Source organism: Podarcis bocagei (genome assembly GCF_964188305.1).
Source record: "Podarcis bocagei genome assembly, chromosome: 6".
NCBI lineage: Eukaryota > Metazoa > Chordata > Lepidosauria > Squamata > Lacertidae > Podarcis > Podarcis bocagei.
The window spans coordinates 102,507,152-102,535,004 of NC_138130.1; the positions used below are offsets into that span (position 1 = coordinate 102,507,152).

General features: G+C 47.1%; 1 protein-coding gene across 1 annotated transcript in view; it reads right to left on the minus strand.

The window, feature by feature from the left end:
- Positions 1 to 23,416: 23,416 nt before the first annotated feature.
- Positions 23,417 to 27,853, minus strand: part of POLD3 (DNA polymerase delta 3, accessory subunit) — a 35,758-nt gene continuing 31,321 nt past the window's right edge. The window contains exons 11-12 of the mRNA XM_081197413.1: positions 27,172 to 27,250; positions 23,417 to 25,653 (exon numbers count right to left, since the gene is read on the minus strand). Coding sequence (XP_081053539.1) covers positions 25,463 to 25,653; positions 27,172 to 27,250 — 270 coding nt within the window. The 3' untranslated portion in view covers positions 23,417 to 25,462. The remainder of the gene's footprint in view (positions 25,654 to 27,171; positions 27,251 to 27,853) is intronic.

The following is a 27,853-nucleotide window of genomic DNA, read 5'->3' on the forward strand; positions in this document are numbered from 1 at the left end:
AAGCTTTGACTCAGTTGGCAAAGGGGTGCAGGGCTTGTGTTTGAGGGGCAGGGTGCCCGTGCCACGGGGACAGAAGGGGTGGTGGCACTGCCTCCTTCTGGCCCCCCTCAGCTTCAACCACAGGTTGATAAAACAGCATGGAACAGCCACACAGACACTGTGATTTTTGCTGCGTCAGGATTGTTAATTCCTGGACTGAGATTATACCGTGCTGGAGAGATGATGATGATAATAATAATAATAATAATAATAATAATAATAATAATAATAATAATAATTTATTTATACCCTGCCCTTCGCGGTTCAGAAACCAGGCTCAGGGCGGCTAACAACAAATTTAAAACACTTAATTGTAAAAGCAGTATAAAAACATGAATAACAATAAAATTCAAAGTTCAGAAATCAATTTAGGGGAAATCCATCTAATAAACATTAGATAATCCCCAGGGCTAGCTGGCTAAATTAGTCCTATTTGGGCCAGCGAAGAGACCAGGGGAGAGTTAGCTGTGGGGTCTCAGAGCGGGGGATCTTCATAAAAGGGGAGGGGGAAGGAAGAGAAGGGAAATAAAAGATCAGGCTGAATTCAAATTAAAAGCCAGGCAGAATAGCTCTGTCTTACAGGCCCGACAGAAGGAGGTTAAATCCTGCAGGGTCCTGGTCTCCTGGGACAGAGCATTCCACCAGGTCAGAGCCATCACTGAGAAGGCCCTGGCCCTGGTGGAGGATAGTCTGACTTCCCTAGGGCCCAGGACCTCTAAACCAGTGTTTCCCAACCGGTGTTCCGCGGCACACTAGTGTGCCGTGAGAGGTTGGCTGGTGTGCCGTGGGAGGGAGGTGGGCGAGTCGGGCGGTGAGAGGCGGCGGCGGCGAGGATCCGCGTCGAGCCGGGGGCGGCTCCGCGGTGGTGGTGCCGAGGTTTCTCTCTCCATTCTCCCCTCACACACACACACAGGATCAGCTGACAGGACCCAGCCAATGGGGCGCCGGCGGGGCAGCGCGTGCAAAAGGGAGGAGCGCGAGACAGCGGACGAGGAGGAGGCCGGCATGTCCGGGCAGCAGCAGCAACAACAGCAGCAGCAACTCCCGGCGACGGCTCCTCAAGCCCCGGGCAACCCTACTCCCTCACCGGCCTCGGCCGCCCTCCTGCTCCACCCGCCGCCGCCTCCCCCGCCGCCGCCGGCCACCTTGGCCCCGCCGCCGCCCCCTCCTCCGCCCGCTATCGCCGCCACCACCACAACAGCCGCCGCCTCAGCTGCCGCCGTCCCTCAGTCCCTCGCTTTGCTGCCTCCTCCCCCCCCACCCCCAAAGCTTGGAGGTTCCCCGGCAAGGGGGAGGGGGGAAAATTGAAAACTTTCACTTTCGTGCGTCCCTCCCGGCGTGACGCTGCGCGCTGACGTCACGGGGCTGTAATGGTGGTGTGCCGCGAGATTTTTTTCATCAAACAAGTGTGCCTTTGCCCAAAAAAGGTTGGGAAACACTGCTCTAAACTATGGTTGTTCATGGACCTTAAGGTCCTCTGCAGGGTGGACCAGGAGAGGCGGTCCCGTAAATACGAGGGCCCTAAGCTAATGTGTTAATGCTGCTTTCAAACTATGGTTATTTATGGACGTTAAGGTCCTCTGCGGGGCAGACCAGATAAAGAAGGAACTGATACGGAACGGAAGGGGGGGGGCTCCTTTCCCCCTTCCTTCTAGGAACATCCGAGGCCCCGCTTATTCCTATGGCCCCGCTTTAGCCGATCACAGCCATGCATTCGTCCTGCAGAAGCTAGCTCAGGGAGCTCCTGCACCCCTCATTTCACCCCTGACAAGCAGCTGACGGCCCCCCCACAGCGAGAACAATGGATCCGAAACCAGGGACCTCCTGTTACAATGTATCCATTCTGTTTCTGCTTTTGCCCTATAGTACAGAATGGGTTTGAAATCATTGAAATCTTTAGAAATTGATATAAAATCAACCGTAACTCCGATTTCTTCACTCTCAGTGTCATTCAACTCAGTTCCCCGTGGACTCCATGATGCTATCCCTACTTCCATAATCCCCGAAGCGGCAGGTCACGTACGCAGGAACTTCTTAATCCTGTCAGATCTTTCGCCAAACCTTTCCTCTAGGCAATATTAGGTGGCAGACGATGCATATCTCTGACCCATTGTCTTGCCACCACCGGTACTCAATAAATGTGTATCTATGTATATTTCCCGCTCCGCATGTCCCCCCTCCCTCATCCGAAAATGCTAATTAATGTAATCCCACCTTTTCATAATGTATTCATGACGTGTAAAGTATATTCATGATGTAACTTGCGAAACCCAACCTTCCCATAATGTATTCGTGACGTTTCATGCACTGTATTCTGGGATATGGAGGGAAATTTCAAAAGTTCATGTCACCCCTTTCTCTCTGTTCAATCTCGCCTTGAACCTGTTGCGCAATAAACTTGGATCTTCTGCAGTTTGCTCCTGCGTCTGGCTGAGCTCATTTTCTTCCGCAGGGACCCACGGACTTAGTCCGATGAGCTGGGTGGCAGAGTAACCCCGCACCCAGATTTTAGCCGTAACAGTTGGCGCCCAACGTGGGGCTTGCGGTTCTCCCGAGCTGCTGACTGGGGGCCCCGAAATCTTCAGCCGGCTCCGGGCCATTTTGCCTGGAAAGATCCTTTTGGACCCCCAGCCATCTTCCGGGCGGTAATCGAAAGCCCTAGGAGTTCAGCCGGGGAGCAAAAGAGGGATCCAGCCGGCTTATTCATCGATCCCGGGATCATCATAGAAGACGCGTGAGTATAAGGAAAAAGGAAAATCCAGTGCACTGGTGGGAAGGGGGTGGAATCTCCTGGCAACTGAATTCTCTGCCCTCCTTTCTATCGCTCCTTCTTGCCTTTCTCTTGGTCCGGTTAGTGAGAGAGACCGTGGACCGCTGCTCAACCCGAAAGGGGGGTTCTGAGCTCTATCTCTTTTCCTTAAAATCTCCAGCCAGCCGCACCAATTGGGAGCCCGAAAGTAAGACGGTGAGACCCGGCTTGGAAAGACAGCCGACTTTCCGCAACGGGCATCTCAGTTGAAAACAAGGGGTTGGAGCTCTCTTTCCGAACTTCCCGAGCGCCCTTACGGAGGGGGCAGGAAGGGGTCTGGCTTTCTATCCCAATCCCAGCCGCACTGGTCGGTGCCACGTAACACGTGTATCGTGCGTGAGCCCGCTTCCAAAAGCAAGGGGGATTTTCAGTTCGAAATTCTTTCCAGGGACCACCCAATCTGGCACTGCATGGTGCGGGCGTCCAGTAGGGCCCCTTTTCCTGAGATGTGACGATAGGTAGGAGGTTGCCAGGAGGGATAGCCCATGAGGAATTTGTTGGAATTCTGCCTGGGTCAGAGGAATGTGCCGCAGCGTAGGCACCGGCAGATATTCCTGTCGACCTCCCCGCGTCTCCACTCTGCTGATAAGCAGGCGAGGTCCCGGCGATTCATCTCAGATGTGTGAGAGGAACACACCGTTCTCCCTCTCTCCCCTTTGGTGTCCCCCAAGAGGGGAAAGAAGCAGACAGAAAACTATTTACATCTTTTATTTCTGTCTCTCATAGCAGTACAGAGAAACACGTCTGCACTCGACAACAGCAAGAAGAAACTCCACCCATGTACTTCCAGTACAGGTCATATGACACACACACTGAGCTAACATCCGGTGCTCAGTACAGAATGAACTGCCCCTTTGTTCCCATGGCAACAGTCACAAACATCCTGTCTGGCTTTCCAGCCACAAGCAGCTGACTGAGCTGCTGGAGCCTTTGCTTGCTGCAGCATTGGTGCTTTATGGTAACATACTCCCCCTAAAGTATCAATGCGTGCTGCGAGCAAAGCGTCATCCAGAGAAGAAAACAAACAGTTGTTATACTTATAACATTCCCCTGTTGTTTCAGTTCCACCCTTGGAACTACCCGCCACTGGTTTAACCAATGTACCTCTCTGGTTGTGTGACTTCGCATTTCCTTGGTTAACAACTCTCTGTTGTGCCTTTGTCTCTGACTCAGACACAGCTTCAATCTGTCCTTGATCATTTACAACAGCAACATATGCAAGGTTAGCAAACTCCTTTGAATACCTCTTGGGTGGTACACCCTTCGTTGCTCTCTCAGACCTTCGTAAGAGCTGCTGCTCTTCTCTGCTTTCTGGTTCAGCCTCTGAACTCTCTGGAGAACCAGTACTAAGCTTAATCAGTGGTTTATCCTCCTTTTCTGAGGGTCTAGTCATTATTTGAGATTTCCTCTCAATGACTGTGACAACTGAGCTGTCTGAGCTATCAGTGTCATCATCATCAGTACCACTGAACTCAATAAGATCAAACTCATCATCATCATCATCATCAGAATCATCTGTGGAAAAAGTGTGAACAATCACTCTCTCCCGTTCAGGAGCACTTTCTAGAAACTTTGTGAGAATCACCTGACCAGATTCAGACAAAATTACTCTGTAGAGACCTTTTTCATAACCCACAAAGATGCCTCTGGCATTCTTTACACCACTTGGAGCTTCTGTTCTCACATGAGACCCGAAAACCTTGAAATAGGCAACAGAAGGTTTTCTATAAAACAGCTTCTCAAAAGGAGAACATCCCAACTCTGTTGAGACTTTTCTCAACCACACATGAAGATAGGACGCTAGAGATTCGGCCCAATATTCATGTGGCAAATGTGAACTCAGCAATTGCGCATTCATCCCCTTTTGCAATTCTTTGTTCACCCTAACACAGACACATTTCTTCCATGCTTCTTCGGAAGTAGCAAGTTTGTGTCTTATCCCTTTTCCATCCAGGAACCTCTGGAAATCCTGTAAAAGAAAAACTGGCTTGTCATCTGTGAAAGGACAATCAATGTTAGCATCATGCATACTTTTAACCTTGTCACAAAACTCCTGAAACTTTTCTAAAGTTTCCTGCGGTTTCTTCAACAAGTAAACCCAAGAATAATTCGTGTAACAATCAACACACACAAGGTAATATTTTGCACCGCCCCTAGATGGTTCTAGAGGACCAATCATATCAGCATACACCCGCTGAAAAGCTCTGTGGACCTTCTTGGTCACCTTCTTGGTGTCCACACTGGTCACACCTGCAAGAGAAATTTCGTTAGAATCAGAAGTATTACATTTCATGTAATCACTTTGATCAAACGTCAACAAATACAGTCCATCTTTCTCTTTGGCAGTAAGAAACAGTTCTCCATCTTTGTAGATCTTGCATCTTTTAGCATCATAGTACAGTTTTAGTCCCTTCTTTGCAATCTGCGAAGCACTCAGCAGACTAAATTTCAGTTCTGGAACCAGGTAAACATCGCTTATAGTCAAGTTCAGACTCTCAAGATACACAGTTCCAATTCCGGTCGCTTCCAGTTCTTGACCGTTGGCTTGTTTCACAGTGAAGCTTTGCTTCTTCAACGTCGAAAACAGTTCTCTGTGTGGGCAGAGATGCTTCGTGGCGCCGGTATCGATTATGAATGCGTTCCCAACATCTGGCGTGGTTCCTTTCGCCATCATCGCCTTTGCAGGTTTCACCTGGCAGTTGGTACGGCTTTTGCTTGACGCCTCAGGCTTCGTAGAGCTGTTCTTGGCTCCTTTTGACTGTCGCGGCTTCTTACAGTTTCGCTGTAGATGCCCAGTCTGTCCACAATTGTAGCATCGGACGGCACTCAATGCTATGGCATGCTCTCCAGTAGCACCACCAGTGGGAAGATTTGAACTCTGTTCTTGCCTCCCTCTGTCTTTCACTTCCAGTGCAGCAAGTCTGTCGTGTTCGTTCAGGACGACGGCACACACCCTTTCCGCGGTCAGATCCTGAGCAGGTAGCGAACCAAGCTGACTGGCAACAACCTTGTAGGTCCGGTTCAGGCTGTTTATCATCATGAAGCAAAACACTTCCTCCTGTAGACGGAAATTGCGTTCCACCATCTGTTGACGCAGATACTTCATCTCTGTCAGGTGCGCTTGAACATCTCCATCAGGCGCTAATCTCAGATTGGTCAACTTCTCAAAATACAGCAACGCTGAAGAACCAGCATCTCTCTGATGCGTTGTACGCAGCGCGTTCCAAACCTCTTGCGCAAATTCCAAATGCTGTATATGCACAAGCTGCTCATCTGAGACACACAGAATTATAGCAGTCCTAGCCTTCACATTCTGTGACTCCCAAGCACGCGTTGGTGCTGCTGGGATGGGATTCTGAATCACCCCAAACAGTCTCTGATTCTGCAGCAGGGCCTTCATCTTTACAGACCAAGATGAATAATTGTCATTGGTCAGGAGGGGTGGAGAAGGCAAGCCTCCCCCCTTCTTGGCATCCATTTTGAGTCCTTGCATTGACTCTAAAACACAAGCCTCTAAAATCCAATAGCTGGCTTGTTTACACTCTTGACACCTGGCAACTCTGACACTGGCTGCGTTGGAAAGTCCCTTCCAGCAGTTCGTGAGGACCTAGTCATAACAAAACTTTGTTTACGCCTCTCTGAGGCATAGTCTGACTGTCCAGCCCTCTCGAGTAGCTTTCCATTTCTCCTCTCTGAGGCACAGCCTGGTATGCAGGCCTGGTATGCAGGCCTCTTCTAAGTTGGAGCTGCTTTCCCACACTCGCTCTCCGTGAGGCAGAGAATGAATCATTCTGCATTCACACTTTTAAGCCCTTAAAAGTCTCATACCTTGAGCATCGGCTTGGCTGTCAGCTTCTTCTGGTCAGCTTCTGGCTGCAGAGAATCAGCCTCTCAAATCAGGCTTCCATTGAGCAGAGGAGGACAATTCACCAGCCTCTCATGCAGATGTCCGATGGATCGAAGAAAACAGCAACCATCCGAAGGCTACCACTGTTGGAATTCTGCCTGGGTCAGAGGAATGTGCCGCAGCGTAGGCACCGGCAGATATTCCTGTCGACCTCCCCGCGTCTCCACTCTGCTGATAAGCAGGCGAGGTCCCGGCGATTCATCTCAGATGTGTGAGAGGAACACACCGTTCTCCCTCTCTCCCCTTTGGTGTCCCCCAAGAGGGGAAAGAAGCAGACAGAAAACTATTTACATCTTTTATTTCTGTCTCTCATAGCAGTACAGAGAAACACGTCTGCACTCGACAACAGCAAGAAGAAACTCCACCCATGTACTTCCAGTACAGGTCATATGACACACACACTGAGCTAACATCCGGTGCTCAGTACAGAATGAACTGCCCCTTTGTTCCCATGGCAACAGTCACAAACATCCTGTCTGGCTTTCCAGCCACAAGCAGCTGACTGAGCTGCTGGAGCCTTTGCTTGCTGCAGCATTGGTGCTTTATGGTAACAGAATTGGGCAGGACCGGCAGAGTGGAAAGAGACCCCAGGTTATAGGAAATAAGGAAATAAGGAAATAGGAAAGGGAACGCAAGGAACCGGATAGCTAGAGCTCTCTAAAACCCACTAAGGAAGTTGCCAGGCAACTAGAAGCCCCTTCTCCTCTTTACTATACGTCCCTGTACCAAACCCCTAGACATACCAATCCTAATCAACCCCTCTCTTTCCCCCTTCTCTATCCCAGACACCCCCCAAAAGGGGAAAAAAGCAAAAAAAAAGGCAACAACAGCAACGCATGCATATATAAAGGGGTACCCAGTCAACCAAGCGTTGTGAGCCCTACCAGTTTGATTAACTGGTGGTGTGTTTGAAGAGGCAAGGAGGCTCATAAAACCATGTGGGACCTTCCTACTAATTTCACTTAATGAAGCCAAAGGTAGTGGCCCAACTCCTTGCAATAACCAACTAAAGGATGAGAATATATATGTTTACATGTTGTCTGTTATGTGTGTTGTCTGTTAATACATATATGAGAATATGTATGTTTACATGTTGTCTGTTATGTGTGTTGTCTGCTCCTTCTGTCTCTGGCAGACTGCCTTTCTTAAGTATGCATAGTTTAAACTGCAAGCTTGCTTCAAAATTTAAATCTAAGGAAGCCATGCTGGATCTTAGCAGTCCTAAATAAGAGAAGATGAGAATGAAGTGTGCAAATGTTTACCCCACCTCTTGCTTTGCCCCAACTTTTGAGATTGTGAGTCTACAGTCTTATTTTGGAAGGTGCCGATAACCTAATGTTTCTGCTGCAAAAGCCTAGTTGAGCCAACTGCTCTCTCAAGCTAAAATGCAGTATATGTACTTCATTAAGCATATGCCTATGAAAGTATGGTGTTCCTTCTAAGAAAATTATGTGGGTCCAGTTTTAACTTTGATTTGGTTGGACAGAAGAGTTATTGTAAGGCTCCTGATATCAGTCTCTATAAGACGTCCTGGCCTCTTTTCTTAGAAAATGCCCCCTTGTTTCATTCTGTCTCTTTCAGGTTTTTTTCCCCCCTTCTCCTTCTTATTCTGTGCCAGGTAAATTTACTCCCGAGTAAGCTTCCTTTAAAAGAAACTGCAAAGGTGGGGGGGGCATAGATTAGGCTTACTATTCCTCTGCAAGTTCAGGAAAATTGTTCACTCTTGTATTCCTTTTAAACAAATCTATCTTAGGAAAAATGTTCACTTCAGTCTTTAAAGATAATTTATCTAGGAACTTTCACTCTTTAGTCTAAGGAAGTAAACTCTCACTCAAACTAGTTGGGTACTTTTATTTTCCTCTTCCTTAGTACATGATAGGCGCATGGTTTGTGATAGGCGCATGGCTTGTGATCTCTTCCCCAGTTGTGTCTGTGTACATAAGTATGTGTGTGTTTCTGGTAGTACAAATCTTGCTATGAACCCTGTATTTTAGGGTTGGACTAGATGACCCCAGGTCCCTTTCAACTTTCCCAATTTGTGGCTGATGAGTTGAAATTCAGCCCAGATTTGCTCTTTGTTTTTTTAAAAGGTGGGAGGTGAAAGCCATGATGTTTGAAGCAGAACTGGTGATATCAGGCATTTAACTGATTACAGTGTTTATCATTTTGTCTATTATTTACAAAAATCAGACTTAAAAGTCTACTCAAAGTTTAAGCACATACAAATGGATAATCAAGTAGAATTAGCCTTGACCAATCCAGTTGTCTGCAAATGGTAAGGCTGAAATGACTGAGAATGTTTTAAAAAAAATAAAATAAAATAAATTTCCTATGAATTCTAAGTCTCTGGCCATTTTTACTCATAAATAAGAGAGCGGTTGATTGTTCCGCGAATGACCAGATAAAATGACCAATAATGATAGCCCTTTCCTGTACATAAAGGAAGCAGTCTCGTTTACTTGGGCTGAAATTGCTAGTTTTGGTGAATACTTAAATTGCTGAGTTTCTCCTTTTGTTTAAAATCAAACCCTATTTTCAAAATCTACTCCTTACCCTTCCCTTCCCTTATTCAAATGGTAATTTAGCCAAAGGATACAACATTTCAATAGTATAAAACGTTTGCTGAGACATGAACTCTGCACATGCACAGAGGCCAGATTAGCTAAAGAAGAGAGGGAGAGGAGGTTTCTTCGAGAACTGCAGAGAGAAATTTATCCAAATGCAAAAACTTTGAACCATTGAGGGAAATCACCCTAAATGTCTTGCTCCAGGGGCTACGTAAGACAAAAGGTTCGCCTCCAAATGGAATTTAAATTTTATAAGTTTTTTTTTTGGTGTGTGTGTGTGTGTATATGCCTATGCATTTTAGGAACAGCATTTCCTGACAGACCTCTCACATGAAATAATTTTCCCTTTTAACAGAGTGTCCTTTCTTTTCTCCCACAGCACAAATGATAATGAGGGGATGCAAACAGTGATTTAAATACTCTATAAAAAGTAATTGCATTTGTTTTTCTTTTTGTCTTTCTTCCCTTAAAGGCAAACAGTCACTTTCTTTCTGTTCAGCAAAACAAGTCTGAATCCCTGCTATATTAGTTGATTTCCATCTATCTCTTTGTGGCTTTGACATTTTTTTTTAGGTTACAAATAATTTGTTTCGTTTATTAAGTTCGTTTTATCAGTTCTTCCATTATATATATGAAATTAATCGAAGCACAACCAAACATTGTTTGTGGAATGGTATTTGTTTACCTTTTGCCTGAGCATTTCTTATTAATTCTGTCATTTTGGCTAGTGCAAGGTACCTGCACAACTTTAAATTGCCATTCATTTTTTCTTGGTATTAACTCATTTCCCAGTATTAACATTACAGCTGATGTCACATCAAGAAACACTTTTATTTTCATTTGGGATGTTAGAATGCCAAAACAGATTACTTCAGGTTACTTATTGTGTGCCTTAGAATTTATTTATTTTTGGTTCCTCATAGTTCATTCTGTGTGTGTGTGTTTTACTTTGGGGACATGTTCATCACATGTTGAAAGTCAGTTTCATTAAGTTCTTTTATCAGATAGCACATGGTGAATTTAAAGTTTTTTCCCCATTGTTTTCCCATTTTTTTTTCAGTCCAGTAGTAATCTGTGCGGTTTTTGATAATATCATTGTATTATTTAATAATAATTCTTTTCTAAATCTGATGTCTTTGTGTCAAGTCTGTTTTCATCTGACTGGTAATCTAATTTTTTTTTTGCTTTCTTTTTTATTTTTTAACCTTTGTATTTTTTACAGTTGTCTTTCTATACATGTGGAGTAATTTTATTAAGTGAAGGAAAACAAACAAACTTAGCAGATAATAACAGTAATTATGTGGAAATGTGATAATAATATTGAAATAAAAAAAATGCTTAATGTGCTAAGATTTTTAATTATCTGCAGCTTCCCACGGAAAACTCAAGGACATCCTTTTTGCCTTTTGCCCCCTTCCTTGTCTAACTGTGTGTTTAAGTCCCCAAAAACCCTGCCCCTTACAGGATATCACTTCTACAGATGTGCAATGATGAAAAGCAGCAACAACCCCTCATGGCAAAGGGGAGGAGTTGAATTGCAAGGACATTTTCTCACTTTTGAACCTTAAGACTGTGCTCCAGGATTCAAAAGATACATGCATAAAAGATCACAATTGTGTCAAGATATGTAACTGATATTTAATTAGTTTGTTTTGTATTATGTGTTATTATGTAAGAATGTTGAAATGTGTCTGACAGTGTGATTTCCACAAAGGGGGGCAATTTTTGTGTGTAATTGTTTTTATGTTTAATGTCTTATTGCTTACACACCAATGGAGAATTCTCATGCATTTTATACTTTCTAATAGCTCACACTATTGTGTAGTCCAATGTTTAGATCAATTTATAACCACATTTAATTGTTCCACCTGGCACTCTGCCAACTTTCCCTATCCATTTTAAAATGTGTTAAACCTCGTTTTGCCAAGGACAATCTTCTGGATCCATAAAACACCAGGTACATGAAGGTGCATATGCTTTGGTTTAGCAGGAATGATCCCTTATAGAGTTAAATTGACTTATTTGAACAACTGCCCTTGTTAAGAATGGTTTTCTTTTAACAGATTGGTTTCAAGAGTTGAGAACCATGGGGCAAGATAAATTCAAATTGGACTCAGTTTGAATTGGGCAAGTGTATCCAGGCTGCAATTAGCCTTTTGGTCCTTTAAGTGCAAGTGAGCAACTCCCCATGCGTGCAAAACCACAGCCTATAATAGAATCCCATAGGAAGGCCAAGGCCAAGGCATCTCCCTCACGAGATGTCCAACCTGTGCCAGCTATGGTGAATGCCAGGCAACATGGTTAAATGAAAGCCCTGAGGGGATTCAACAGACAGGATGTGTTGCTGTAGCACTATGTCAGTGTGAGACCACAGAAGAGCTAGCTTGACACCTGAGAAATACACAAAAATGGCGAAGGACAAAACACCAACTGCATTTTTCAGTCATTAGACCTTCCTGCTAGGTGTAAAGCATAAAACACTATTGAGAATGCCACAAGTAATCTAGCAACAAAATACAAGAGGTGTTCTTTATATAATACCCTATATGCAGCTACCTGCACTGCTATACTTGCAAATGACCGTAAGAGGCATGGCTTGCAAGTCCCTTTCAGGTTTGCATAAAGCCACACATCCCATTCACCGAGATTTAGGGTGCGGAGAAAAGATTTGCAAGTTCTTACAGAACTTTAATGCAAATCTATCTCCGAATGGGGGACTGATGCGGAACGGAAGGGGGGGGGCTCCTTTCCCCCTTCCTTCTAGGAACATCCGAGGCCCCGCTTATTCCTATGGCCCCGCTTTAGCCGATCACAGCCATGCATTCGTCCTGCAGAAGCTAGCTCAGGGAGCTCCTGCACCCCTCATTTCACCCCTGACAAGCAGCTGACGGCCCCCCCACGGCGAGAACAATGGATCCGAAACCAGGGACCTCCTGTTACAATGTATCCATTCTGTTTCTGCTTTTGCCCTATAGTACAGAATGGGTTTGAAATCATTGAAATCTTTAGAAATTGATATAAAATCAACCGTAACTCCGATTTCTTCACTCTCAGTGTCATTCAACTCAGTTCCCCGTGGACTCCATGATGCTATCCCTACTTCCATAATCCCCGAAGCGGCAGGTCACGTACGCAGGAACTTCTTAATCCTGTCAGATCTTTCGCCAAACCTTTCCTCTAGGCAATATTAGGTGGCAGACGATGCATATCTCTGACCCATTGTCTTGCCACCACCGGTACTCAATAAATGTGTATCTATGTATATTTCCCGCTCCGCATGTCCCCCCTCCCTCATCCGAAAATGCTAATTAATGTAATCCCACCTTTTCATAATGTATTCATGACGTGTAAAGTATATTCATGATGTAACTTGCGAAACCCAACCTTCCCATAATGTATTCGTGACGTTTCATGCACTGTATTCTGGGATATGGAGGGAAATTTCAAAAGTTCATGTCACCCCTTTCTCTCTGTTCAATCTCGCCTTGAACCTGTTGCGCAATAAACTTGGACCTTCTGCAGTTTGCTCCTGCGTCCGGCTGAGCTCATTTTCTTCCGCAGGGACCCACGGACTTAGTCCGATGAGCTGGGTGGCAGAGTAACCCCGCACCCAGATTTTAGCCGTAACAGAACGTAAATAGCTTGTATATTATAGTAACAGAAATGATTGTGCAACCAGTCAAGCAATAAAGAAGCTTTTGACTGTGAATTTGAGTGCGACTCCTGTTCTTGTCCTCTGCCTCCAGGGAAAACTCTGATAGAAAACAGTAAGAAGTGGATTTACTGAGGTGTCACCACACAAGCAGAAAGCGCGGCGGAAGTGTGTGGGCAGTAACCTCTAATACTGGGACTTACCTGCACGCAAGGAGGAGGAAAGTGACTTTGGCACCCTTGCCATCCATGATGGGCTCCACCTTAACTCCCCTTTGGGTTGTTCTCTGCCAGTTTTAGGATAGCAAACCAACCAACCATCTGCCTGTCAAATACAGCTGTATCTCAGCTTATGGGCCTTATACGTGGCAAACGGGATGTATAATCAAATGAAAAGGCACTAAGCACTTAAGAGGAACACAGGTGGCGCTGTGGGTTAAACCACAGAGCCTAGGGCTTGCCGATCAGAAGGTCGGCGGTTCGAATCCCTGCGATGGGGTGAGCTCCCATTGCTCGGTCCCTGCTCCTGCCCACCTAGCAGTTTGAAAGCACATCAAAGTGCAAGTAGATAAATAGGTACCACTCTGGCGGTAAGGTAAACGGCATTTCCGTGTGCTGCTCGGGTTCACCAGAAGCGGCTTAGTCATTCTGGCCACATGACCCGGAAGCTGTATGCTGGCTCCCTCGGCCAATAAAGCGAGATGAGCGCCGCAACCCCAGAGTCAGTCACGACTGGACCTAATGGTCAGGGGTCCCTTTACCTTTAAGCACTTAAGAAAGGTGGTTGTGTTTAAGGAGCTTGGGGAAGAAGAGCTCTCTCACGCCCACACACACTTTCCTCCCCATTTACGACAGGAGGATTTAATAAGAGGGTCGCGTTGTTTTTCTACCCCACCTGGACAGAGAGAGCACGCCACATTCCACATCTGCCAGGCGGCGTAACCAGAGTCTAATTAAAATCGCACGCCAAGTAAGAGTCGGGCTCCCAGCGCAAAATGGGCCTTTGGAAGCAAGCTGAGAACGTCAGCCTTGAGGTGGAACGGGGGGGGGGGGGTCTTTCGCCTGGAAAGTTTCCACGAAGGAGAAGCAACCAGATTTTGGAAGGGATGTCTTTGTGGATGTGTGACAAGGATAAATCAGAAGACCCAACAGGTTGGGCAGAGGCTGCGAAGGGAAGGGTCTGTCTGCCTCTCAACGGAGCATGGTCAGGGTAGCTTGTAAAGGCGCTGAGCGTTTGGCTGCCGGAACAGGGTTTTATGGCCGGCTGGGAAGGGATGTCGTGAGCAAAGGATCCAGGTGGTCTTCTTGGGAGTTATTCAGATGACTCACAGAACCTGGCAGAACCACCTTAAGGACCTCTGACCCTGAGGAAACCGAAGTTGTACAGTTCTCCCTTCACTCTTGCGGCTGCTTGAACTTGAACTAGACCTTTGGTTCATGGATGGATCTCAGTCTCTCGCTGCATTCTACGTAGGGCTGCCTCTGAAGACGGTTCGGAAACTTCAGCTGGTGCAGAATTCAGCGGCCAGGTTGCTCACTGGGGCAAGACGGTCTGAGCACATTACACCGACTGCACTGGCTAAAAATTAGTTTCCGGGCCCAATTCAAAGTGCTGGTTCTGACCTATAAGGCCTTAAATGGCTCAGGACCACAATACCTCAAGGACCGCTTCTCTCCATATGAACCTACCAAGACCCTGAGATCATCTTCCGAGGCCCTCCTTCGTGTGCCTCCTTCTCATGAGGTCCAAAGGCTGGCAACACAAGAACAGGGCCTTCTCTGCGGTGGCTCCCTGTCTCTGGAATGCTCTCCCAAGGGAAGTTCACCCGGCGCCTTCATTACACACCTTGAGGCACCAGGCAAAAGTGTTCCTTTTCAACCAGGCCTTTGGCTGATCCAATTTACATCCTATGCCCTTTTAAAAGGTGTTTTTCTTGGGGGGGGGGCTATTGATTTCTTGTTTTATTTTTACAGTGGTACTTTGGGTTAAGAACTTAATTTGTTCTGGAGGTCCGTTCTTAACCTGAAACTGTTCTTAACCTGAGGTACCACTTTAGCTAATGGGGCCTCCTGATGCCGCCACACCACCACTGCGTGATTTCTGTTCTCATCCCGAAGCAAAGTTCTTAACCCGAGGTACTATTTCTGGGTTAGCGGAGTCTGTAACCTGAAGCGTCTGTAACCTGAAGCGTCTGTAACCCGAGGTGCCACTGTGTTAGGTCTCTTGTGGTTTTATATCTTGATTTCATTCTGTGAACCACCCTGAGACCCCCAGGTATAGGGCAGTATATAAATTCAATCAATCAATCAATCAATCAATCAATCAATCTACTCAGCAGGTATCTGAAGGTCTCAGGCAGAGAAGGGTCTTCTTCTCCATCACCTGGTTGTTTTAAACTGAAGATGATGGAGATTGAGCTTAGGACATTAACTGCCCATGGGGAGATGAGCAAGCCAGCCTAGACATTGCTGAGACGGGAGGGCAAACATGCTGTTCTGGGGGTTCCCCCAACCTTCTAGAGTGGATTGGGGGAAGGCGTTGGGTGAGGAGGGAGAAAGCTCTTTTGAGATAGCAGGATTCCTTGTGCTAACTTCTGCCAGCAGAACAGGTTAGCTGAATCCAGCCCTATATATGTGGATCCTTATACATCCAAAACAATATACCGTACTTTTCCATCTATTTTCCCATGTATAAGATGCCCCCTATTCTCAGGGACTCTAATTTAAGAAAAAGGGGGGTGATGGCGCAGAGTTGTTGAACGTTTTTTTGCAGAGGGTTGCCCAGAGTTGTTGAGCATTTTCTAGGGGGAATACTGAAAATTGCTTAGCCACATGCGTTGATAAATCTGCCAAACTGCCAGAGCGTCAGCCAATCAACACGGTCTTTCATGGACAAGCGGAAGGGATCAGCTGGCTCAGGGAAACATGAAGGTTTGCATAAGTCAGGGGTCAGCAACCTTTTTCAGCCGTGGGCCGGTCCACCGTCCCTCAGACCATGTGACGGGCCGGACTGTATTTTGAAGAAAAAAATGAATGAATTCCTATGCCCCACAAATAACCCAGCGATGCATTTTAAATAAAAGGACACATTCTACTCATGTAAAAACACGTTGATTCCCGGACCGTCCGCAGGCTGGATTTAGAAGGCGATTGGGCCGGATCCGGCCCCCGGGCCTTAGGTTGCCTACCCCTGGCATAATAAGGGTGGGGCACCGTAAAGGGGTAGATGCTACCCAAAACAGTCCAGGACTGAGCATGCTCAGTGGGTGCCAAATGTTTGCTGTTGAGGCCACAGAAAACAGGACCATTTTGAATCTCCACTAATAACTTTGGACGATCCTGTCACTCATTTAGCTCCCAATTGCTCCATTTCTTTCCCCTCTTCTTCTTGTTTCACAAAACTTTATAAGAAGCCAATCAGAAATAACAAGGTGCTCAGAAATCCTAGAAAAGTGGTCCACTTCTTTTTCATGAAAAGTTACATCTCTGCATGGCTGTTGTGCCACTCAATTACTCACCCTTTAATAGCCCTCCGTGTTTTCCTTGGCTCGACGTGAGATATTTTCTCTGTACATTCACCAGCGGCTTCTCGCTTCCCCAGCCATGAGCCATTACCTGATTTCTTCATCAGAACTGACACTTTTCACCCAAGTGTCAGTCTATTAAACCGAAGACAGAAACCTTATTTGTTCAGCAAATATTAGCTTGACCTCTCAGGACTGTAAAACCGGGGAGCGGGGATATAAAACAGAGGGACCCCATTGAGATGACTCGTTCTCTGGGGAGGCTTGCTAAAAACTTGGCCAAACACCATTCGGAGATTTGGGTTTATGACTTATCGGGCAATTGGTGGAGGAGGAGAATGATTTATGTATTTATGCCCCTGAAAGAAAACAATCCCTTCTCGCATCCAAGGTATGGGCAGGACTTTATTGTATGACGGTGCAAAACTTATTTTTAAACAGCACGGCTGTCTAATCCACGATAGACAGAGGCGCTTTGTAGCCACAGCTGTCTGCGGTCAGCGCTAGAGTGAAAATCTCGCAGTCGTGCAGCACAAATCCTACAGCAGGAGGGTGGCAGGGGGGACGATTTTCAACCTTTCCTCCTAGGTAACCTTGTCTCATACCGAACACAAATGGTGAGAAAGACTATGACTAAAAAATGGAGACGCAATGTGTACTTTTCCTTGTTTGTTTGCTTTGTAACAGAAGAAGATATTTAATAAACACTATTTTTTTTTTAAAGGAAGGAAGGAAGAAAGGAAGGAAGGAAGGAAGGAAGGAAGGAAGGAAGGAAGGAAGGAAGGAAGGAGGAAGGAAGGGAGGAAGGAAGGGAGGAAGGAAGGAGAGGTGTGGCCTCAGGGGATAGTGTTTTGGGGGTGTCCCAAGACAGAGGAGCCTCGAGATTTCCCCATCCCTGTTCTACAGTATTCTGCACCCTGCATCAGTGATGCAAATTCAGCAGATTCTCCCTGGCTTTTCTTATCCTGCATAACTGTATTCTGGGTTTGCAAAGTGAGGAGGAATTAAAGCATCTTTTAATGAGGGTGAAAGAGGAGAGCGCAAAATATGGTCTGAAGCTCAACATCAAAAAAGTGAAGATCATGGCCACTGGGCCCATCACCTCCTGGCAAATAGAAGGGGAAGAAATGGAGGCAGAGAGAGATTTTACTTTCTTGGGCTCCATGATCACTGCAGATGGTGACAGCTGTCACGAAATTAAAAGACATCTGCTTCTTGGGAGGAAAGCAATGACAAACCTAGACAGCATCTTAAAAAGCAGAGACATCACCTTGCCAACAAAGGTCTGTATAGTTAAAGCTATGGTTTTCCCAGTAGTGATGTATGGAAGTGAGAGCTGGACCATAAAGAAGGCTGATCGCCTAAGAATTGATGCTTTTGAATTATGATGCTGGAGGAGACTCTTGAGAGTCCCATGGACTGCAAGAAGATCAAACCTCTCCATTCTGAAGGAAATCAGCCCTGAGTGCTCATTGGAAGGACAGATCGTGAAGCTGAGGCTCCTATACTTTGGCCACCTCATGAGAAGAGAAGACTCCCTGGAAAAGACCCTGATGTTGGGAAAGATGGAGAGCACAAGGAGAAGGGAAGGACAGAGGACGAGATGGCTGGATAGTGTTCTCGAAGCTACAAACATGAGTTTGACCAAACTGCGGGAGGCAGTGCAAGACAATTGCCTGGCGTGCTCTGGTCCATGGGGTCACGAAGAGTCGGACACGACTAAACAACTAAACAACAACAACAACAATATCAGGAGGAGCTGCTGCTAAATTTATTCGTCCCTATTTGCCTTCCCACCTGCGACCCTGCAGTTCCTCCAAGGCACCTCTCATCACCTGGACCAATAGATCTCTTCCCCCCCCCTCCTTACATCAAGTTTACTTCTGCTAACGTGCATCGCTTCTGACCTCCCACCAGCACCAGAGCTGGATCTGACCCAGGACCCACCTGGGTACCTGATCTGTGACCCAATACCTCCGCCCTGGCCTGACGACACACCTCAGCCCTGACCTCGGAGCCCCTGCTGCTCTTGCAGGCACAAGCAGGCAGCCAAGGTTGGCGTACGTCAATCGCGACGCCAACAGGGAGCCAGCCACCTGCTGCTCCCAGCCTGGGGTTCAGAAGCTGCCAGCCTGCCGTTGTTTCTTCCCCATTGAAATGGTGGCCTTTCGCTCTCTCCTTATTAATATCATACACAGAGGTTAATTTGGAGCCATTCCCAGACCTCAAAGCAGCAAAACAGCTTGACCTTTCTGCTAATGAGAAAGCCAGCTTCCTTGCAGGCCTGGATGTAGCAAGCGCCAAAGTTTGGATGCTTTTTCTTCTTCTAATTGCTAATCAAAGTTATACGCTGCCCTTCATCCGAAGATCGCAGGGCGGTTCGCAACAGGAAAGTGCAAAATGCATCATTTTACAGGTTCCTGGCTGCCTGCAATGGCACTCCCCAAAGGCTCAGAGGCACTCTGTAGCTCCACATGCCCTAGGGCAGAGCTGTGGATTGAAATGTAAAGTATTGCACTTGGGCAAAAAAAATGAGAGGCACAAATACAAGATGGGTGACACCTGGCTTGAGAGCAGTACATGTGAAAAGGATCTAGGAGTCTTGGTTGACCACAAACTTGACATGAGCCAACAGTGTGACGCGGCAGCTAAAAAAGCCAATGCAATTCTGGGCTGCATCAATAGGAGTATAGCATCTAGATCAAGGGAAGTAACAGTGCCACTGTATTCTGCTCTGGTCAGACCTCACCTGGAGTACTGTGTCCAGTTCTGGGCACCACAATTCAAGAAGGACACTGACAAACTGGAACGTGTCCAGAGGAGGGCAACCAAAATGGTCAAAGGCCTGGAAACGATGCCTTATGAGGAACGGCTAAGGGAGCTGGGCATGTTTAGCCTGGAGAGGAGGAGGTTAAGGGGTGATATGATAGCCATGTTCAAATATATAAAAGGATGTCACATAGAGGAGGGAGAAAGGTTGTTTTCTGCTGCTCCAGAGAAGCGGACACAGAGCAATGGATCCAAACTACAAGAAAGAAGATTCCACCTAAACATGAGGAAGAACTTCCTGACAGTAAGAGCTGTTCGGCAGTGGAATTTGCTGCCAAGGAGTGTGGTGGAGTCTCCTACTTTGGAGGTCTTTAAGCAGAGGCTTGACAACCATATGTCAGGAGTGCTCTGATGGTGTTTCCTGCTTGGCAGGGGGTTGGACTCGATGGCCCTTGTGGTCTCTTCCAACTCGTATGATTCTATGAAATGTTATTATGTCCTGAGTTCTAACGACTTGCCTGCAAACTGAAACCATTTTGATTCTGAGCAGCAAGAATGCAGGAACCTTCTTTGCTCGGAGACTGGCCCTCGGGGCCCTTCCTGCGAGAGAGATGGTCTTGCTCAGCAAAGGCAGTTTCCTGTGTTCCAGCTGCAGGTAGCACTGAAAGGATGCGAACGGGATGCTAAGGCAAATAAAGGCACAACTCCCTCTAGAGACAATGTGCAGCATTACAGGGAGAAATGCAGTCAAATCATTTTGGACCAGATTTGAAGTCTCCCTGGGACTCCCTGGTCCTGAATGGGGTAACTGTGCCCCCGAAGGACCAGGTGTGCAGCCTGGGAGTCATTTTGGACTCACAGCTGTCCATGGAGGGGCAGGTCAGTTCTGTGTCCAGGGCAGCTGTTTATCAGCTCCATCTGGTACGCAGGATGAGACCCTTCCTGCCCACACACTGTCTCACCAGAGTGGTGCATGCTCTGGTTATCTCCTGCTTGGACTACTGCCATGCACTCTACGTGGGTCTACCTTTGAAGGTGATCTGGAAACTACAACTAATCCAGAATGCGGCAGCTAGACTGCTGACTGGGAGTGGCCGCCAAGACCATATAACTCCGGTCCTGAAAGACCTACATTGGCTCCCAGTATGTTTCCAAGCACAATTCAAAGTGTTGGTGCTGACCTTAAAAGCCCTAAACCAAGGCTTTAAAGGACCAGGTGCGCAGCCTGGGAGTCATTTTGCACTCACCGCTGTCCATGGAGGCGCAGGTCAAGTCTGTGTCCAAGGCAGCTGCCTAGCAACTCCATCTGCTACATTTCCAAGCACAACTCAAAGTGTTGGTGCTGATCTTTAAAGCCCTAAACGGCCTCGGCCCAGTATACCTGAAGGAGCATCTCTACCCCCATCGTCCAGCCTGAAGTCCAGCTCCAAGGGCCTTCTGGTGGTTCCCTCCCTCCCTAAATCTGACGTTTAGAAGACACCTGAAGGCAGCCCTGTATAGGGAAGCTTTTTAACGTTGGATGTTTTATCACATTTTTTTCTGTTGGGAGCCACCCAGAATGGCTGGGGAAACCCAGCCTGATGGGCGAGGTAGTAGTAGTAGTAGTAATAGTAATAATAATAATAATAGTAATAATAATAATAATAATAATAATAATAATAATAATAATAATAATAATTGCTGCTGCTGCTGCTCTCAGGGAATGTGGAAGAGCACTTTGGGAGGGAAACGATGGGAGGTTACTTTTATCCTTTAAAGGCCACATTCACTGCCCCAGATTTACTGCTGCTTCTCCTGGAGAAGTTCCTTTGAACTGGAATCCTTTACCACACTTCCCCTGCCTTGTTCCTCCTGCACCTACAAGAATCACTGGAGACCTTTTTAAAACTCTTTCGCAACGCCACACTTTTTAGCATTAGCCGCCCCTTGTTACAACAACTCCCTTCCGCTGTTCATCTCTGTTACTTCAATTCTCTCCTCATTAAAGCCTGCAATTTTCTCATAAGATTTAGACTTAACTCCTTAATCCTCATCCCGAGCAAAGCCAGAGGGTGGATAACTGCACGTGCTCATTAATCTGTGTGACCACTGCGAAAGGTTAGGCTGCAAGCGCTTCGAGGCAGAGCGCTACTGCCTCTGCACACAAAAATGTTGTGAAACGCCACATGCATTGATGAAGCTGAATGTATGAAAGCTGCCATCAGTATAAATGTAACCCAGCACTTTATTTGCAGCAGTCTTTCTCAGCCTCAAGAAATGCAGATGTCTTGGGACTATGTTGATCAGCCTGAGCCTGAGTCCAAAGTATCTGCAGAGCAGCAGATTGCGGAAGGCTGTCATTTAAGTCTCACTATTGTGGGGACTACCAAGGTTTGCCACCAGACAGTAGCTCCTCTTGCTAAGTAAATACAGTGGTGCCCCGCAAGACGAATGCCTCGCAAGCCGGAAAACCCGCTAGACGAAAGGGTTTTCCGTTTTGGAGGTGCTTCGCAAAACGAATTTCCTATGGGCTTGCTTCGCAAGACGACAATGTCTTGCGAGTTCCTGCTGGTTTTTCCCCCTCCCCCCCTTTTCCTAAGCCGCTAAGCCGCTTATCAGCTGATCTGATCAGCAGATAAGCCGCTAAAAGCCGCTAATAGCGCTAATCTGTCAATGGGCTTGCTTCGCAAGACGAAAAAACCGCTAGACGAAGAGAATCACAGAACGGATTCTTTTCGTCTTGCGAGGCACCACTGTACACTGTTAGCTTGCTTCTCAAACACTTTGGTTCTCAAACACTGAAAACCCGGAAGTGAGTGTTCCAGTTTTCGAATGTTTTTTGGAAGCCGGACATCCAATGCGGCTGTCAGCTATTGTTTCCGGGGCACCTGCATCAATCAGAAGCTGTGCCTTGGTTTTTGAACATTTCGGAAGTCAAATGGACTTCCAGAACTGAGTATGTTTGGCGCTTTTGTTTTTGCTATTTTGTAATTGAAAACTAAGAGAGCCAGTGTGGTGTAGTGGTTAAGAGCGGTAGTCTCGTAATCTGGGGAACTGGGTTCTCATCTCCGCTCCTCCACATGCAGCTGCTGGGTGACCTTGGGCCAGTCACACTTCTTTGTAGTCTCTCAGCCCCACTCACCTCACAGAGTGTTTGTTGTGGGGGAGGAAGGGAAAGGAGAATGTTAGCCGCTTTGAGACTCCTTAAAGGGAGTGAAAGGCGGGATATCAAATCCAAACTCTTCTTCTTCTTCTAATAAAATTATGTACACACACACAAAAAGTAGACTGTTTCATGTTTTGCAACCCACCCAATTCAGAGTTTATTTAACCAACTGGTCAGTTCTTACTCCATCCATCTCTTTTGGTGGAATCAACAACCAAAAACAAGTGGATGCAATGCTAAGGACCCCTGGACGGTTAAGTACAGTCAAAGCGACTATGGGGTTGTGGCGCTCATCTTGCTTTCAGACCAAGGGAGCCGGCGTCTGTCCACAGACAGCTTTCCGGGTCATGTGGCCAGCGTGACTGAACCACTTCTGGCACAACGGGACACCATGACAGAAACCAGAGTGCACGAAAACGCCGTTTACCTTTCCGCCACAGTGGTACCTATTCATCTACTTGCACCAGCATGCTTTCGAACTGCTAGGTTGGCAGGAGCTGGGACAGAGCAACGGGAGCTCACTCCGTTGCGGGGATTCGAACCGCTGATCTTCTGATTGGCAAACCCAAGAGGCTCAGTGGTTTAGACCACAGTGCCACCCCTGTCCAATCACAGAGTGGTACAGGTTCTGGGGCACCTATGCCCCCCTGGTGCCCCTCCAGATGTTTTGGACCACAACTCCCATCAGCCCCAGCCTGCATGTTGCTGATGGGCGAGAAAGATGAGCCCAGCTGTCATGTGACTGCTTCCTCCATCCAAAGGAAAGGGTCAACAGCAGGCTCAGCAGCTCAAAAGCCCCTTCTGAAATCCCTGGCTGCCCTGCGATAGGTGAGGAATTCCAGCTGGCTTTTAAATTATATGTGTATTTGTACTTCTGAACATGATAGAGAGAGTTCTTGGACGACTTCATCCTTAAGTATTCGGTTGCATGGAAAAACCTTCAAAGCTCAATGAAAATGCTTTAGCCAAGCGGTAGTATCACAAGTTCAGACACAAAAACATCTCTTCAGCAAGATTTTTTTATTTATTAAAAAAAAGATGTTTAGCAGAAGACCGCATCTTTATTTAACATTTTGCTTTTTTTGCCCCAACATAAACATCTGAGCACACAAAAGAGGAAGGGGAAAGTGTTATTTTATTGGGAAAGAGTTAAAAAAAAAAAAGGATTGGCAAAAAATGGACTAAGGCTTTCCAGCAGAGGCCTCCTATTTCATATTAAAAAATAACCAACGCTAACCCAAGGATGTGAAGCCTTACTCAGCTGTTGGCCTGAACTCCTTAAGAGTAGTCTCACTCAACATTGTGCCCTCCATGTTTTGGGCTGTAACTCTCTCACCAGAACACCCCTGCTGCTTGTGTCTGGTGAGAGTTAATAGTCAAATTCATCTGGAGGGCACCAGGTTGGGGAAGGAATGGTCGTAGGTGAGGATGCTGCCAAACCCACCTTCCCAAGCGTAGGGGAAAGCTGGGATGAGAAGGCCAAGCAGGCTTGTCTGTCAGGAAGGTCAGCCTGCAGGCCTGGGCTAAGGACTGAACGCACTTCATTATAAAATCAGCAACTACAAGAACACCATGTTGAACGTGAAACCCCCAAGGACGCCAGCCAGAGGGGCAGGCCGGTTCGTGCATCTGCAACAGCCGTGAACGGATTCCGATTGTTCAAATAATGGATTCCAGAAACCAGACTAGTTTCAGTAGGGGCTTGGGGAGGTTGAGAAACCTCCACGGCTAAGCCTCAAAAATATTATTTCTGTAATACAGCGTTTGAATAATGAACCCCTTTTGTTTTTCCTTTGGCCTGGGCACCATCTATAATAGGCAAATGACTTTTTTCAAATGTCACCAGCAGCTCTACCTGCTACTCTATTTTGGTTGTGGTTTAGTGAGTGGCTGTGGAAGACCGCCCACTCCACTGCTAAACCTAAACCAAACCAGAATGGAGTTCTTGCCCTCTCTTAATGTTCCATTGAACGGATCTGTCCAAACTGCAGAATTGTGAGAAGAATGGCCGGTCTCCATCCCTGCTCCTTTCCTTTCATTCTAACTTTAAAAAAAAGAGTTGGATCTTCCGAAACGGGGTTGCTCATCATTTGGTTCCTCATTAACAAGTGGTTTCTCCATTAAAGTGGGGGGGGGGGGAGGGGACACCCTGCTTGGCAGTTGATCAAGGAAGCCAACCAGTCAGAGACCCCAACCCACCTTGTTTATGCTAAAACTGATGCAAACCCCATGCAAGGCAGCAGCTACAGGCGGTCTTTGGTTGGGCTCCCCTTCCGAATGACAGGAGGAAGACGAGAAGGGCAAAAGGTTATTTGGGCAAAAGCCCCATACAAACAGATGGAGGAAAGAGGGCAGTCTGGGCTGGTTCTGAATTGTTTCTCATTTCCAGTGTTTATCATAACAGAGGCAGCCTGCGTCAAGACTCACGGCCAGAATACTCTTTTCGACATTTCTAAAGCTGCCATTGCTTCTCCTGCCTTTCACAGTGTTTGGTTGAGACAAGGAAAAAGACCCACCAACGTTCTTAAGCTATCGCTGCCCTTCCGCATAGCTACAAGAGCAGGCAACTATGTGAAGGGCCCGCGAGATTTCCCTTCCAAATAGCTGCCTGGCCGCAGAGAAACCTTGAAGACTCCATCAAGCTCTCTGAAGGCACCACTGTGAAGAGGAAAGGGTTGGAGGTGGGACAGCGACAGCTGGTGGGGATACTGAGACGCATCACATTTCGTTGACCTGAGCCAGTGGGAGAGGCCAGCCCACCTGCAGGGCTTGCCGCAGGACGGGGCGGCTAAAAGAAACAATTGGCCTTTACATATAGAGATATATATTTAACAGGCCCGCACAAAGCAAATTAATCTGATTCTCGAACAGCGACTCTGTTGCCTCTAGTGGCTGCTTTTTAAGCAGCTTTGGCACCGAAAGGTTCCCACGTGTGGCGAGTCTCGTTTCCCGGTTCCGGAGAAAGCCCACTTACACGGTAAGTATTTGTGCTTCAAAAAGGGTGGCTGCCTCCTCTGACACTGCTTCTGCAAACCAGGCAGTGGCTGGAGCTCATTTCTTCTGGAAGAAGCCCATGATGGAAGCCTGCTTGTTGGCCTTCGTGGCTCTCTTTGCGCCTCTCTTCTCCTCTTTGGGCTCTTTCTTGGCAGCCCCGGCAGGCGGCTTGCGAGCTGCGGAGGGCTTGGAGCGGAAGTCGCCTTCGCTGTCTGTGCAGGACTCGCTCTCGTAAGCCTTTTCGGTCACTGGAAACAAAAGGGCGGCGTGAACCGGTTGCACCACTGGAAAGTCCCTGATTCTTGCAGCCTCTGGGTTACCCAACAGTCTCTTAAAACTGCCCCAGATCAACCCCACAATTCTGAAGGCCATCATACGAGGCAAGCAAGGCACGGACTCCTGATTGCTGCGCAACCCAACTCCCATCTTTCCTTCACCATTCTTCTCCTGCAGAACTATATTCCTGGGCCTGCTGGCCTTTCCTCACCCTTAGACTGAATCCATATACAGTGGTACCTCGGGATGCGAACGGGATCTGTTCCGGAGCCCTGTTCGCATCCAGAAGGAAACACAACTAGTGACGGCAGACCTGCACACGCCACTTTTTGCCACTTCTGCGCATGCGCGTCACATCATTTTGAGCATCTGCGCATGCGGCGAAACCAGGATGTAACGTGCACCGTTACTTCTGGGTTGCCACGGAGCGCAACTCGAATGCGCTCAACGTGAAGCATATTCAACCCAAGGTATGACTGTAGTATGAAACCCCTGACACAAGCCATAATAGCTTGGCTCCCAACAGGAACCCAAAGTTAAACATGGGAGGAGTGGGAAATCTCTCTGGATTGGACACCTAGAAATCCTCTACATACCTACGACCCAAATGCCCCTCATCCCAACCCCTGACAGATGTGCATATACAAACATTCTGGAAGTTCGGCAAAGGCAACATTCAGATCTCTGACTTGAATGTTTGGCTGGGCCTCTTCTCCCACCCAAACAATTTTCACCACGATTCCGTTCCGTTCTTTCTTTGCTACACCAGACCGTCTGCCAAGAACACACCAGAGGTGCGGGTAGCAATGAACCGGGCCGGATCTGGACTGCAAATCGGTAATGTCAGCATTCCACAGAGGACTATTTATTCCAAGTGGTGAAGGAAAGCTTCCCACTCTTGACATGTTTAGAAAAGACTGAAGTTAAAGAGTAAAACCCACACTTTCTTTGGAAGGGGAGGCGGGGCCCATCTTTGTTATTGCAAGCTCTGGATGCATCCTTTCGGAGGGGTGGGGGACGGGGGGGGAGGTTGGCTGAGGATAGACAGAAAAGAAAGAGCCTGTTTCTTCGGAGGCGCCTGAAGTGGAGGCCAGAACACTTGGCCAAACTTGAAAAGTCAGATCCTTAATCCATTTCTAACTTGACAAAACCCAGGCTAGAGGTTTGCATGGCGAATGTGCACCAAGGGTTTCTCATCAACACACGGAGAGACTTCCCCACTTTCCTCCAGGCTCCCAAGGCCCCCACTTGCAACGGGTCTTGAGAAAGGGGTCCTACAGAAAATGACAGTGCGTCCCGAGCTTGGCAGGGTAACTTAGGATGCTATGCAAATTGCACCACACCTGTTAATACAGAGCCCAAAGGGATTTGCCCTCCCGTATCCAACAGAGGCTCACTGTTTTTGCTACTGTTTACGTTACTTAATCGATCAGTTAAAACGAACACAGTTCATTGGCTAATCCCAGGACAGCCCCACAGCTAAGCCTCACCTATGCAGCCTTCTTCATCCACAAACGTTTTGGACTTCAACACTCGCTTCCGCTTCCGTTTTTTCTCTCCTGCCGATGCCTGAAAAAGAGGACAGTGCAGACTGTGAAGATGGTGTGCAGTGAACGTTGCGACAAACAGCATCTACTTTTTTGCCCCTTTCTAGTGGCTGCCAGGGACCAGGGGAGGGGCTCAATGTGCTACCAATGGAAGAGGCCATTCCTCCGGTCGGAAAGCAGGGAAGATTTCAATGTTTTACTGTGTTTGATGTTTTGATTTGTTGGAAGCCGCCCGGAGTGAACTGAGCAACCCAGTCCGAGGGGCGGCATATAATAAATTATTATTATTATTATTATCCTCATCATCAATCATTCTCACAATGGCTGCCCAGAGGCCTCTGGGAAACCCACGAGCAGGACCTGACTGCAACAGCACCCTCCCCACTTGTAATTCCCTCTGCCTCCAAAAGCGGAGAGGTGTATTTTACAAGTTGGATCTATGCATATTTACTCAGAAATAAGCACCCCTAAAAAGAAAAAAAGAAATTTCAGTTCAGCTTTTAAAATCAAAGTGCGTAGCTGGGGGAAGTTGGATGGCGTTTTATAACAACCAGAATACATCCAATTTCTTCATTCACCCCACTTTGAAGAGAGACGTTTGCTGAATTGATTCTGAAGCGAAACC